General features: G+C 64.4%; 1 protein-coding gene across 1 annotated transcript in view; it reads right to left on the bottom strand.

Annotated features, from left to right (window-relative positions):
- Positions 1-15,144, bottom strand: part of LOC145339510 (haptoglobin-like) — an 85,758-nt gene extending 70,614 nt beyond the window's left edge. The window contains exon 1 of the mRNA XM_080183988.1: positions 15,078-15,144. Within this exon, the coding sequence (XP_080040114.1) occupies positions 15,078-15,144 (67 nt within the window). The remainder of the gene's footprint in view (positions 1-15,077) is intronic.

Below are 15,144 nucleotides of genomic sequence, written 5' to 3'. Positions count from 1 at the left end.
CCTCCCACTGTGCAGCGATCCCTCAGCACTGACCCTCCCACAGTGCGGCGCTCCTTCAGCACTGACCCTGCCACATTGCGGCGCTCCCTCAGCACCGACCCTCCCACAGTGTGGCGCTCTCTCAGCACTGACCCTCCAACAGTGCGGCTGTCTCTCACCACTGACCCTCCAACAGTGCGGCTGTCCCTCAGCACTGACCCTCCCACAGTGCGGAGCTCCCTCGGCACCGACCCTCCCACACTGCGGCGCTCCCTCGGCACCGACCCTCCCACACTGAGGCACTCCCTCAGCACTGACCCTCCCACAGTGCGGCGCTCCCTCAGCACTGACCGTCCCACAGTGCGGCGCTCCCTCAGCACTAGCCCTCACACAATGCGGCGCTCCCTCAGCACCGACCCTCCCACAGTGCGGCGCTCCCTCAGTACTGACCCTCCCACAGTGCCGTGCTCCCTCAGCACCGACCCTCACACAGTGTGGTACTCCCTCAGCACTGACCCTACCACAGTGCGGCGCTCCCTCGGCACTGACCGTCCCACAGTGCGGCGCTCCCTCAGCACTGACCCTCCCACAGTGCGGCGCTCCCTCAGCACTGACCCTTTCACAGTGCGGTCCTCCCTCAGCACTGACCCTCCCACAGTGCGGCGCTCCCTCAGCACTGACCCGAGTGCGAGTGTGAAGGCGACAGAATTATGATCACTATTCCCTAAAATGCTCCCCCACAGAGCGATCCGAGACTTGTCCAGGTTCATTCCGCAAAGCCAGATCTCCTGAGAGCCCTGAATACGAAACACTGCAAACACACTCACCACGTCTGTCTGCTTTGTGCGAAAATTCACTGGAACCTGGTTAAAAATCAAATGGAAATAAAACGCTGTTAGACCCCGTTCCAAAATCCAACGTTTCCTAGTAAGTTACTCTCAAAGTGCGGCGCTCCCTCAGCACTGACCCTCCCACAGTGCGTCACTCCCTCAGCAGTGACCCTCCCACAGTGCAGTGCTCCCTCAGCACTGACCCTCCCACAGTGCGGTGCTCCCTCAGCACTGACCCTCCCACAGTGCGGCACTCCCTCAGCACTCTCCCTCCCACAGTGCGTCACTCCCTCAGCAGTGACCCTCCCACAGTGCAGTGCTCCCTCAGCACTGACGCTCCCACACTGCGGTGCTCCCTCAGCACTGACCCTCCCACAGTGCAGCGATCCCTCAGCACTGACCCTCCCACAGTGCGGCGCTCCCTCAGCACTGACCCTCACACAGTGCGGCGCTCCCTCAGCACCGACCCTCCCACAGTGCGGCGCTCCCTCTGCACTGACCCTCCAACAGTGCAGCTGTCCCTCAGCACTGACCCTCACACAGTGCGGCGCTCATTCAGCACTGACCCTGCCACATTGCGGCGCTCCCTCAGCACCGACCCTCCCACAGTGTGGCGCTCTCTCAGCACTGACCCTCCAACAGTGCGGCTGTCTCTCACCACTGACCCTCCAACAGTGCGGCTGTCCCTCAGCACTGACCCTCCCACAGTGCGGAGCTCCCTCGGCACCGACCCTCCCACACTGCGGCGCTCCCTCGGCACCGACCCTCCCACACTGCGGCGCTCCCTCAGCACTGACCCTCCCACAGTGCGGCGCTCCCTCAGCACTGACCGTCCCACAGTGCGGCGCTCCCTCAGCACTAGCCCTCACACAATGCGGCGCTCCCTCAGCACCGACCCTCCCACAGTGTGGCGCTCCCTCAGCACCGACCCTCCCACACTGTGGCGCTCCCTCAGCACCGACCCTCCCACAGTGCGGCATTCCCTCAGCACGGACCCTCTGACAGTGCGGCGCTCCCTCAGCACTAGCCCTCACACAATGCGGCGCTCCCTCAGCACCGACCCTCCCACAGTGCGGCGCTCCCTCAGTACTGACCCTCCCACAGTGCCGTGCTCCCTCAGCACCGACCCTCACACAGTGTGGTACTCCCTCAGCACTGACCCTACCACAGTGCGGCGCTCCCTCGGCACTGACCGTCCCACAGTGCGGCGCTCCCTCAGCACTGACCCTCCCACAGTGCGGCGCTCCCTCAGCACTGACCCTTTCACAGTGCGGTCCTCCCTCAGCACTGACCCTCCCACAGTGCGGCGCTCCCTCAGCACTGACCCGAGTGCGAGTGTGAAGGCGACAGAATTATGATCACTATTCCCTAAAATGCTCCCCCACAGAGCGATCCGAGACTTGTCCAGGTTCATTCCGCAAAGCCAGATCTCCTGAGAGCCCTGAATACGAAACACTGCAAACACACTCACCACGTCTGTCTGCTTTGTGCGAAAATTCACTGGAACCTGGTTAAAAATCAAATGGAAATAAAACGCTGTTAGACCCCGTTCCAAAATCCAACGTTTCCTAGTAAGTTACTCTCAAAGTGCGGCGCTCCCTCAGCACTGACCCTCCCACAGTGCGTCACTCCCTCAGCAGTGACCCTCCCACAGTGCAGTGCTCCCTCAGCACTGACCCTCCCACAGTGCGGTGCTCCCTCAGCACTGACCCTCCTACAATGCGGCGCTCCCTCCGCACTGACCCTCCCACAGTGCGGCGCTCCCTCAGCACTGACCCTCCCACAGTGCGGCGCTCCCTCAGCACTGACCCTCCCTCATTGTGGTGCTCCCTCGGCACCGACCCTCCCACAGTGCGGAGCTCCCTCGGCACCGACCCTCCCACACTGCGGCGCTCCCTCGGCACCGACCCTCCCACACTGCGGCGCTCCCTCAGCCCTGACCCTCCCACAGTGCGGCGCTCCCTCAACACAAACACTCTCACAGTGCGGCGCTCCATCAGCACTGACCCCCCCCCCACAGTGCGGTGCTCCCTCTGCACTGACCCTCCCAGAGTGTGGCGCTCCCTCAGCACTGACCCTCCCACAGTGCGGCGCTCCCTCAGCACTGACCCTCCCTCATTGTGGTGCTCCCTCGGCACCGACCCTCCCACAGTGCGGAGCTCCCTCGGCACCGACCCTCCCACAGTGCGGCATTCCCTCAGCACGGACCCTCCGACAGTGCGGCGCTCCCTCAGCACTAGCCCTCACACAATGCGGCGCTCCCTCAGCACCGACCCTCCCACAGTGCGGCGCTCCCTCAGTACTGACCCTCCCACAGTGCCGTGCTCCCTCAGCACCGACCCTCACACAGTGTGGTACTCCCTCAGCACTGACCCTACCACAGTGCGGCGCTCCCTCGGCACTGACCGTCCCACAGTGCGGCGCTCCCTCTGCACTGACCCTCCCACAGTGCGGCGCTCCCTCAGCACTGACCCTCTCACAGTGCGGTCCTCCATCAGCACTGACCCTCCCACAGTGCGGCGCTCCCTCAGCACTGACCCGAGTGCGAGTGTGAAGGCGACAGAATTATGATCACTATTCCCTAAAATGCTCCCCCACAGAGCGATCCGAGACTTGTCCAGGTTCATTCCGCAAAGCCAGATCTCCTGAGAGCCCTGAATACGAAACACTGCAAACACACTCACCACGTCTGTCTGCTTTGTGCGAAAATTCACTGGAACCTGGTTAAAAATCAAATGGAAATAAAACGCTGTTAGACCCCGTTCCAAAATCCAACGTTTCCTAGTAAGTTACTCTTAAAGTGCGGCGCTCCCTCAGCACTGACCCTCCCACAGTGCGTCACTCCCTCAGCAGTGACCCTCCCACAGTGCAGTGTTCCCTCAGCACTGACCCTCCCACAGTGCGGTGCTCCCTTAGCACTGACCGTCCCACAGTGCGGTGCTCCCTCAGCACTGACCCTCCCACAGTGCGGCGCTCCCTCAGCACCGACCCTCCCACAGTGCGGCGCTCCCTCAGCACTGACCCTCCCACAGTGCGGCACTCCCTCAGCACTCTCCCTCCCACAGTGCGTCACTCCCTCAGCAGTGACCCTCCCACAGTGCAGTGCTCCCTCAGCACTGACGCTCCCACACTGCGGTGCTCCCTCAGCACTGACCCTCCCACAGTGCAGCGATCCCTCAGCACTGACCCTCCCACAGTGCGGCGCTCCCTCAGCACTGACCCTCACACAGTGCGGCGCTCCCTCAGCACCGACCCTCCCACAGTGCGGCGCTCCCTCTGCACTGACCCTCCAACAGTGCAGCTGTCCCTCAGCACTGACCCTCACACAGTGCGGCGCTCATTCAGCACTGACCCTGCCACATTGCGGCGCTCCCTCAGCACCGACCCTCCCACAGTGTGGCGCTCTCTCAGCACTGACCCTCCAACAGTGCGGCTGTCTCTCACCACTGACCCTCCAACAGTGCGGCTGTCCCTCAGCACTGACCCTCCCACAGTGCGGAGCTCCCTCGGCACCGACCCTCCCACACTGCGGCGCTCCCTCGGCACCGACCCTCCCACACTGCGGCGCTCCCTCAGCACTGACCCTCCCACAGTGCGGCGCTCCCTCAGCACTGACCATCCCACAGTGCGGCGCTCCCTCAGCACTAGCCCTCACACAATGCGGCGCTCCCTCAGCACCGACCCTCCCACAGTGTGGCGCTCCGTCAGCACCGACCCTCCCACACTGTGGCGCTCCCTCAGCACCGACCCTCCCACAGTGCGGCATTCCCTCAGCACGGACCCTCTGACAGTGCGGCGCTCCCTCAGCACTAGCCCTCACACAATGCGGCGCTCCCTCAGCACCGACCCTCCCACAGTGCGGCGCTCCCTCAGTACTGACCCTCCCACAGTGCCGTGCTCCCTCAGCACCGACCCTCACACAGTGTGGTACTCCCTCAGCACTGACCCTACCACAGTGCGGCGCTCCCTCGGCACTGACCGTCCCACAGTGCGGCGCTCCCTCAGCACTGACCCTCCCACAGTGCGGCGCTCCCTCAGCACTGACCCTTTCACAGTGCGGTCCTCCCTCAGCACTGACCCTCCCACAGTGCGGCGCTCCCTCAGCACTGACCCGAGTGCGAGTGTGAAGGCGACAGAATTATGATCACTATTCCCTAAAATGCTCCCCCACAGAGCGATCCGAGACTTGTCCAGGTTCATTCCGCAAAGCCAGATCTCCTGAGAGCCCTGAATACGAAACACTGCAAACACACTCACCACGTCTGTCTGCTTTGTGCGAAAATTCACTGGAACCTGGTTAAAAGTCAAATGGAAATAAAACGCTGTTAGACCCCGTTCCAAAATCCAACGTTTCCTAGTAAGTTACTCTCAAAGTGCGGCGCTCCCTCAGCACTGACCCTCCCACAGTGCGTCACTCCCTCAGCAGTGACCCTCCCACAGTGCAGTGCTCCCTCAGCACTGACCCTCCCACAGTGCGGCGCTCCCTCAGCACTGACCCTCCCACAGTGCGGTGCTCCCTCAGCACTGACCCTCCCTCATTGTGGTGCTCCCTCGGCACCGACCCTCCCACAGTGCGGAGCTCCCTCGGCACCGAACCTCCCACACTGTGGCGCTCCCTCGGCACCGACCCTCCCACACTGCGGCGCTCCCTCAGCACTGACCCTCCCACAGTGCGGCGCTCCCTCAACACAAACACTCTCACAGTGCGGCGCTCCATCAGCACTGACCCCCCCCCACAGTGCGGTGCTCCCTCTGCACTGACCCTCCCAGAGTGCGGCGCTCCCTCAGCACTGACCCTCCCACAGTGCGGCGCTCCCTCAGCACTGACCCTCCCTCATTGTGGTGCTCCCTCGGCACCGACCCTCCCACAGTGCGGAGCTCCCTCGGCACAAACCCTCCCACAGTGCGGCATTCCCTCAGCACGGACCCTCCGACAGTGCGGCGCTCCCTCAGCACTAGCCCTCACACAATGCGGCGCTCCCTCAGCACCGACCCTCCCACAGTGCGGCGCTCCCTCAGTACTGACCCTCCCACAGTGCCGTGCTCCCTCAGCACCAACCCTCACACAGTGTGGTACTCCCTCAGCACTGACCCTACCACAGTGCAGCGCTCCCTTGGCACTGACCGTCCCACAGTGCGGCGCTCCCTCTGCACTGACCCTCCCACAGTGCGGCGCTCCCTGAGCACTGACCCTCTCACAGTGCGGTCCTCCCTCAGCACTGACCCTCCCACAGTGCGGCGCTCCCTCAGCACTGACCCGAGTGCGAGTGTGAAGGCGACAGAATTATGATCACTATTCCCTAAAATGCTCCCCCACAGAGCGATCCGACACTTGTCCAGGTTCATTCCGCAAAGCCAGATCTCCTGAGAGCCCTGAATACGAAACACTGCAAACACACTCACCACGTCTGTCTGCTTTGTGCGAAAATTCACTGGAACCTGGTTAAAAATCAAATGGAAATAAAACGCTGTTAGACCCCGTTCCAAAATCCAACGTTTCCTAGTAAGTTACTCTCAAAGTGCGGCGCTCCCTCAGCACTGACCCTCCCACAGTGCGTCACTCCCTCAGCAGTGACCCTCCCACAGTGCAGTGCTCCCTCAGCACTGACCCTCCCACAGTGCGGTGCTCCCTCAGCACTGACCCTCCCACAGTGCGGTGCTCCCTTAGCACTGACCGTCCCACAGTGCGGTGCTCCCTCAGCACTGACCCTCCCACAGTGCGGCGCTCCCTCAGCACCGACCCTCCCACAGTGCGGCGCTCCCTCAGCACTGACCCTCCCACAGTGCGGCACTCCCTCAGCACTCTCCCTCCCACAGTGCTTCACTCCCTCAGCAGTGACCCTCCCACAGTGCAGTGCTCCCTCAGCACTGACGCTCCCACAATGCGGTGCTCCCTCAGCACTGACCCTCCCACAGTGCAGCGATCCCTCAGCACTGACCCTCCCACAGTGCGGCGCACCCTCAGCACTGACCCTCACACAGTGCGGCGCTCCCTCAGCACCGACCCTCCCACAGTGCGGCGCTCCCTCAGCACTGACCCTCCAACAGTGCAGCTGTCCCTCAGCACCGACCCTCCCACAGTGCGGTGCTCCCTCAGCACTGACCCTCCCACAGTGCGGCACTCCCTCAGCACTCTCCCTCCCACAGTGCGTCACTCCCTCAGCAGTGACCCTCCCACAGTGCAGTGCTCCCTCAGCACTGACGCTCCCACACTGCGGTGCTCCCTCAGCACTGACCCTCCCACAGTGCAGCGATCCCTCAGCACTGACCCTCCCACAGTGCGGCGCTCCCTCAGCACTGACCCTCACACAGTGCGGCGCTCCCTCAGCACCGACCCTCCCACAGTGCGGCGCTCCCTCAGCACTGACCCTCCAACAGTGCAGCTGTCCCTCAGCACTGACCCTCACACAGTGCGGCGCTCCTTCAGCACTGACCCTGCCACATTGCGGCGCTCCCTCAGCACCGACCCTCCCACAGTGTGGCGCTCTCTCAGCACTGACCCTCCAACAGTGCGGCTGTCTCTCACCACTGACCCTCCAACAGTGCGGCTGTCCCTCAGCACTGACCCTCCCACAGTGCGGAGCTCCCTCGGCACCGACCCTCTCACACTGCGGCGCTCCCTCGGCACCGACCCTCCCACACTGCGGTGCTCCCTCAGCACTGACCCTCCCACAGTGCGGCGCTCCCTCAGCACTGACCGTCCCACAGTGTGGCGCTCGCTCAGCACTAGCCCTCACACAATGCGGCGCTCCCTCAGCACCGACCCTCCCACAGTGCGGCATTCCCTCAGCACGGACCCTCTGACAGTGCAGCGCTCCCTCAGCACTAGCCCTCACACAATGCGGCGCTCCCTCAGCAGCGATCCTCCCACAGTGCGGCGCTCCCTCAGTACTGACCCTCCCACAGTGCCGTGCTCCCTCAGCACCGACCCTCACACAGTGTGGTACTCCCTCAGCACTGACCCTCCCACAGTGCGGCGCTCCCTCAGCACTGACCCGAGTGCGAGTGTGAAGGTGACAGAATTATGATCACTATTCCCTAAAATGCTCCCCCACAGAGCGATCCGACACTTGTCCAGGTTCATTCCGCAAAGCCAGATCTCCTGAGAGCCCTGAATACGAAACACTGCAAACACACTCACCACGTCTGTCTACTTTGTGCGAAAATTCACTGGAACCTGGTTAAAAATCAAATGGAAATAAAACGCTGTTAGACCCCGTTCCAAAATCCAACGTTTCCTAGTAAGTTACTCTCAAAGTGCGGCGCTCCCTCAGCACTGACCCTCCCACAGTGCGGTGCTCCCTCAGCACTGACCCTCCCACAGTGCGGTGCTCCCTTAGCACGGACCGCCCCACAGTGCGGTGCTCCCTCAGCACTGACCCTCCCACAGTGCGGTGCTCCCTCAGCACTGACCCTCCCACAGTGCGGTGCTCCCTCAGCACTGACCCTCCCACAGTGCGGTGCTCCCTTAGCACTGACCGTCCCACAGTGCGGTGCTCCCTCAGCACTGACCCTCCCACAGTGCGGCGCTCCCTCAGCACCGACCCTCCCACAGTGTGGCGCTCCCTCAGCACTGACCCTCCCACAGTGCGGCACTCCCTCAGCACTCTCCCTCCCACAGTGCGTCACTCCCTCAGCAGTGACCCTCCCACAGTGCAGTGCTCCCTCAGCACTGACGCTCCCACACTGCGGTGCTCCCTCAGCACTGACCCTCCCACAGTGCAGCGATCCCTCAGCACTGACCCTCCCACAGTGCAGCGCTCCCTCAGCACTGACCCTCACACAGTGCGGCGCTCCCTCAGCACCGACCCTCCCACAGTGCGGTGCTCCCTCAGCACTGACCCTCCAACAGTGCAGCTGTCCCTCAGCACTGACCCTGCCACATTGCGGCGCTCCTTCAGCACTGACCCTGCCACGTTGCGGCGCTCCCTCAGCACCGACCCTCCCACAGTGCGGCGCTGTCTCACCACTGACCCCCCAACAGTGCGGCTGTCCCTCAGCACTGACCCTCCCACAGTGCGGAGCTCCCTCGGCACCGACCCTCCCACACTGCGGCGCTCCCTCAGCACTGACCCTCCCACAGTGCGGCGCTCCCTCAGCACTAGCCCTCACACAATGCGGCGCTCCCTCAGTACTGACCCTCCCACAGTGCGGCGCTGCCTCAGCACTGACCCTCCCACAGTGCGGCGCTTCCTCAGCACAGACCCTCCCACAGTGCGGTCCTCCCTCAGCACTGACCCTCCAGCAGTGCGGCACTCCCTCAGCACCAACCCTCCCACAGTGCGGCGGTCCCTCAGCACTGACCCTCCCACAGTGCGGCGCTGCCTCAGCACTGACCCTCCCACAGTGCGGCGCTCCCTCAGCACAGACCCTCCCACAGTGCGGTCCTCCCTCAGCACTGACCCTCCAGCAGTGCGGCACTCCCTCAGCACCAACCCTCCCACAGTGCGGCGGTCCCTCAGCACCAACCTTCCCACAGTGTGGCACTCCCTCAGCACCGACCCTCACACAGTGCGGCACTCCCTCAGCACAGACCCTCCCACAGTGCGGCGCTCCCTCAGCACTGACCCTCCCACAGTGCAGTGCTCCCTCAGCACTGACCCTCCCACAGTGCGGCGCTCCCTCAGCACAGACCCTCCCACAGTGCGGCGCTCCCTCAGCACTGACCCTCCCACAGTGCGGTGCTCCTTCAGCACTGACCCTCCCACAGTGCGGCGCTCCCTCAGCACAGACCCTCCCACAGTGCGGCACTCCCTCGGCACTGACCCTCCCAAAGTGCGGTGCTCCCTCAGCACAGACCCTCCCACAGTGCGGTGCTCCCTCAGCACTGACCCTCCCAAAGTGCAGCACTCCCTCAGCACTGACCCTCCCACAGTGCGGCGCTCCCTCAGCACTGACCCTCCCACAGTGCGGCGCTCCCTCAGCACTGACCCGCCCACAGTGCGGCGCTCCCTCAGCACTGACCCGCCCACAGTGCGGCACTCCCTCAGCAGACCCTCCAACAGTGAGGCACTCCCTCAGCACTGACCCTCCCACAGTGCGGCGCTCCCTCAGCTCCAACCCTCCCACAGTGCGGCACTCCCTCAGCACTGACCCTCCCACAGTGCGGCGCTCCCTCAGCACCAACCCTCCCACAGTGCGGTGTTCCCTCAGCACTGATGCTCCCACACTGCGGTGCTCCCTCAGCACTGACCCTCCCACAGTGCAGCGATCCCTCAGCACTGACCCTCCAACAGTGCAGCTGTCCCTCAGCACTGACCCTCACACAGTGCGGCGCTCCTTCAGCACTGACCCTGTCACATTGCGGCGCTCCCTCAGCACCGACCCTCCCACAGTGCGGCGCTCTCTCAGCACTGACCCTCCAACAGTCCGGCTGTCCCTCAGCACTGTCCCTCCCACAGTGCGGAGCTCCCTCGGCACCGACCCTCCCACACTGCGGCGCTCCCTCGGCACCGACCCTCCTACACTGCGGCGCTCCCTCAGCACTAGCCCTCACACAATGCGGCGCTCCCTCAGCACCAACCCTCCCACAGTGCGGCGCTCCCTCAGTACTGACCCTCCCACAGTGCCGTGTTCCCTCAGCACTGACCCTCCCACAGTGCGGCGCTGCCTCAGCACTGTCCCTGCCACAGTGCGGCGCTCCCTCGGCACTGACCGTCCCACAGTGCGGCGCTCCCTCAGCACTTACCCTCCCACAGTGCGGCGCTCCCTCAGCACTTACCCTCCCACAGTGCGGCGCTCCCTCAGCACAGACCCTCCCACAGTGCGGTCCTCCCTCAGCACTGACCCTCCAACAGTGCGGCACTCCCTCAGCACCAACCCTCCCACAGTGCGGCGGTCCCTCAGCACTGACCCTCCCACAGTGCGGCGTTCCCTCAGCACCGACCCTCCCACAGTGCGGCGCTCCCTCAGCACCGACCCTCGCACAATGCGGCTGTCCCTCAGCACTGACCCTCCCACAGTGCGGCGCTCCTTCAGCACTGACCCTCCAACAGTGCGGCGCTCCCTCAGCACTGACCCGAGCGCGAGTGTGACGGAGATAGAACTATGATCACTATTCCCTAAAATGCTCCCCTACATCGAAATCCGAAAATTACCAAGTTTCATTCTGCAATGCCAGGTCTCCAGACAGCCTAGAATACTAAACATTGCAAACACACTCACCATGACTATCTGCGTCCTGCCTATTTTCATTGGAAGCTGGTTAAAAAACAGATGGAAATAAAAAGCTGTTAGACCCAGTTCCAAAATCCAACGTTCCCTGGTAAGTTACAGCCACAGTGCGGTGCTCCCTCAGCACCAACCCTCCCACAGTGTGGCCCTCCCTCAGCACCAACCTTCCCACAGTGTGGCACTCCCTCAGCACCGACCCTCACACAGTGCGGCACTCCCTCGGCACTGACCCTCCAACAGTGCGGCGCTCCCTCAGCACAGACCCTCCCACAGTGCGGCGCTCCCTCAGCACTGACCTTCCCACAGTGCGGTGCTCCCTCAGCACAGACCCTCCCACAGTGCGGCGCTCCCTCAGCACTGACCCTCCCACAGTGCGGTGCTCCCTCAGCACTGACCCTCCCACAGTGCGGCGCTCCCTCAGCACAGACCCTCCCACAGTGTGGCCCTCCCTCAGCACCAACCTTCCCACAGTGTGGCACTCCCTCAGCACCGACCCTCACACAGTGCGGCACTCCCTCGGCACTGACCCTCCAACAGTGCGGCGCTCCCTCAGCACAGACCCTCCCACAGTGCGGCACTCCCTCAGCACTGACCCTCCCACAGTGCGGTGCTCCCTCAGCACAGACCCTCCCACAGTGCGGCGCTCCCTCAGCACTGACCCTCCCACAGTGCGGTGCTCCCTCAGCACTGACCCTCCCACAGTGCGACGCTCCCTCAGCACAGACCCTCCCACAGTGCGGCACTCCCTCGGCACTGACCCTCCCACAGTGCGGTGCTCCCTCAGCACAGACCCTCCCACAGTGCGGCGCTCCCTCAGCACAGACCCTCCCACAGTGCGGTGCTCCCTCAGCACTGACCCTCCCACAGTGCGGCGCTCCCTCGGCACTGACCCTCCCACAGTGCGGTGCTCCCTCAGCACCGACCCTCCCACAGTGCGGCGCTCCCTCAGCACTGACCCTCCCACAGTGCAGCACTCCCTCAGCACTGACCCTCCCACAGTGCGGCGCTCCCTCAGCACTGACCCTGCCACAGTGCGGCAATCCCTCAGCACTGACCCTCCCACAGTGCGGCGCTCCCTCAGCACTGACCCGCCCACAGTGCGGCGCTCCCTCAGCACTGACCCGCCCACAGTGCGGCGCTCCCTCAGCACTGACCCTCCCACAGTGCGGCGCTCCCTCAGCAGAACCTCCAACAGTGAGGCACTCCCTCAGCACTGACCCTCCCATAGTGCGGTGCTCCCTCAGCTCCAACCCTCCCACAGTGCGGCACTCCCTCAGCACTGACCCTCCCACAGTGCGGCACTCCCTCAGCACCGACCCTCCCACAGTGCGGCGCTCCCTCAGCACCAACCCTCCCACAGTGCGGTGCTCCCTCAGCACTGACCCTCCCACAGTGCGGCGCTCCCTCAGCACTGACCCTCCCACAGTGCGGCGCTCCCTCAGCACCAACCCTCCCGCAGTGCGGTGATCCCTCAGCACTGACCCTCCCACAGTGCGGCACTCCCTCAGCACCGACCCTCCCACAGTGCGGCGCTCCCCCAGCACCAACCCTCCCACAGTGCGGGGATCCCTCAGCACTGACCCTCCCACAGTGCGGCGCTCCCTCAGCACTGACCTTCACATAGTGCGGCGATCCTTCAGCACTGACCCTCCCACATTGCGGCGCTCCCTCAGCACCAACCCTCCCACAGTGCGGTGCTCCCTCAGCACTGACCCTCTCACAGTGCGGCGCTCCCTCAGCACTGACCCTCCCACAGTGCGGCGCTCCTTCAGCACTGACCCTCCCACAGTGCGGCGGTCCCTCAGCACCGACCCTCCCACAGTGCGGTGCTCCATCGATTCCGACCCTCCCACAGTGCGGCGCTCCCTCAGCACCGACCCTCCCTCAGTGCGGTGCTCCATCGGTTCCGACCCTCCCACAATGCGGCGCTCCCTCGGCACTGACCCTCCCAAAGTGCGGTGCTCCCTCAGCACCGACCCTCTCACAGTGCGGGACTCCCTCAGCACCGACCCTCCCACAGTGCGGTGCTCCCTCAGCACTGACCCTCCCACAGTGCGGTGCTCCCTCAGCACTGACCCTCCCACAGTGCCGCGCTCCCTCAGCACTGACCCTCCCACAGTGCGGCACTCCCTCAGCACTGACCCTCCCACAGTGCGGCGCTCCCTCAGCACCGACCCTCCCACAGTGCGGCGCTCCCTCAGCACGGACCCTCCCACAGTGTGACGCTCCCTCAGCACTGACCCTCCCACAGTGCGGCGCTCCCTCAGCACTGACCCTCCCACAGTGCGGCGCTCCCTCAGCACTGACCCTCCCACAGTGCGGCGCTCCCTCAGCACCGACCCTCCCACAGTGCGGCGCTCCCTCAGCACCGACCCTCCCACAGTGCGGCACTCCCTCAGCACCGACCCTCGCACAATGCGGCGCTCCCTCAGCACTGACCCTCCCACAGTGCGACGCTCCCTCAGCACTGACCCTCCCACAGTGCGGCGCTCCCTCAGCACTGACCCTCCCACAGTGCGGCGCTCCCTCAGCACTGACCCTCCCACAGTGCGGCGCTCCCTCAGCACCGACCCTCCCACAGTGCGGCACTCCCTCAGCACCGACCCTCGCACAATGCGGCGCTCCCTCAGCACTGACCCTCCCACAGTGCGGTGCTCCCTCAGCACTGACCCTCCCACAGTGCGGCACTCCCTGAGCACCGACCCTCCCACAGTGTGACGCTCCCTCAGCACTGACCCTCCCACAGTGCGGTGCTCCCTCAACACTGACCCTCCCACAGTGTCGCGCTCCCTCAGCACTGACCCTCCCACAGTGCGGTGCTCCCTCAGCACCGACCCTCCCATAGTGCGGCACTCCCTCAGCACTGACCCTCCCACAGTGCGGCGCTCCCTCAGCACTCACACTCCCACAGTGCGGCTCTCCCTCAGCACCGACCCTCCCACAGTGCGGTGCTCCCTCAGCACCGACCCTCCCACAGTGCGGCGCTCCTTCAGCACTGACCCTCCCACAGTGCGGCGGTCCCTCAGCACCGACCCTCCCACAGTGCGGTGCTCCATCGATTCCGACCCTCCCACAGTGCGGCGCTCCCTCAGCACCGACCCTCCCTCAGTGCGGTGCTCCATCGGTTCCGACCCTCCCACAATGCGGCGCTCCCTCGGCACTGACCCTCCCAAACTGCGGTGCTCCCTCAGCACCGACCCTCCCACAGTGCGGTGCTCCCTCAGGACTGACCTTCCCACAGTGCGGCACTCCCTCAGCACTGACCCTCTCACAGTGCGGGACTCCCTCAGCACCGACCCTCCCACAGTGCGGCGCTCCCTCAGCACTGACCCTCTCACAGTGCGGGACTCCCTCAGCACCGACCCTCCCACAGTGTGACGCTCCCTCAGCACTGACCCTCCCACAGTGCGGTGCTCCCTCAGCACCGACCCTCCCATAGTGCGGCACTCCCTCAGCACTGACCCTCCCACAGTGCGGCGCTCCCTCAGCACTCACTCTCCCTCAGTGTGGCTCTCCCTCAGCACCGACCACCTACAGTGCGGTGCTCCATCGGTTCGGACCCTCCCACAATGCGGCGCTCCCTCGGCACTGACCCCCCCACAGTGCGGCGCTCCCTCAGCACTGACCCTCCCACAATGCGGCTCTCCCTCAGCACTGACCCTCCCACCGTGCAGCGCTCCCTCAGCACTGACCCTCCCACAGTGCGGTGCTCCCTCAGCACTGACCCTCCCACAGTGTGACGCTCCCTCAGCACTGACCCTCCCACAGTGCGGTGCTACCTCAGCAATGACCGTCCCACAGTGCGGCGCTCCCTCAGCACTCACCCTCCCACAGAGCGGCTCTCCCTCAGCACCGACCCTCCCACAGTGCGGCACTCCCTCGGCACTGACCCTCCCACAGTGCGGTGCTCCCTCAGCACTGACCCTCCCACAGTGCGGCGCTCCCTCGGCACTGACCCTCCAACAGTGCGGCACTCCCTCAGCACTGACCCTCCCACAGTGCGGCGCTCCCTCAGCACTGACCCAAGTGCGAGTGTGAAGGAGACAGAACTATGATCACTATTCCCTAAAATGCTCCCCCACAGAGAGATCCGACACTTGTCCAGGTTCATTCCGCAATGCCAGATCTCCTGAGAGCCCAGAATACGAAACATTGCAAGCAT

The sequence above is a fragment of the Carcharhinus amblyrhynchos genome, unplaced genomic scaffold (genome assembly GCF_965287045.1).
Source record: "Carcharhinus amblyrhynchos unplaced genomic scaffold, sCarAmb.v2.hapA scaffold_511, whole genome shotgun sequence".
NCBI lineage: Eukaryota > Metazoa > Chordata > Chondrichthyes > Carcharhiniformes > Carcharhinidae > Carcharhinus > Carcharhinus amblyrhynchos.
This window is presented reverse-complemented; position numbering and strand designations above follow the sequence as displayed.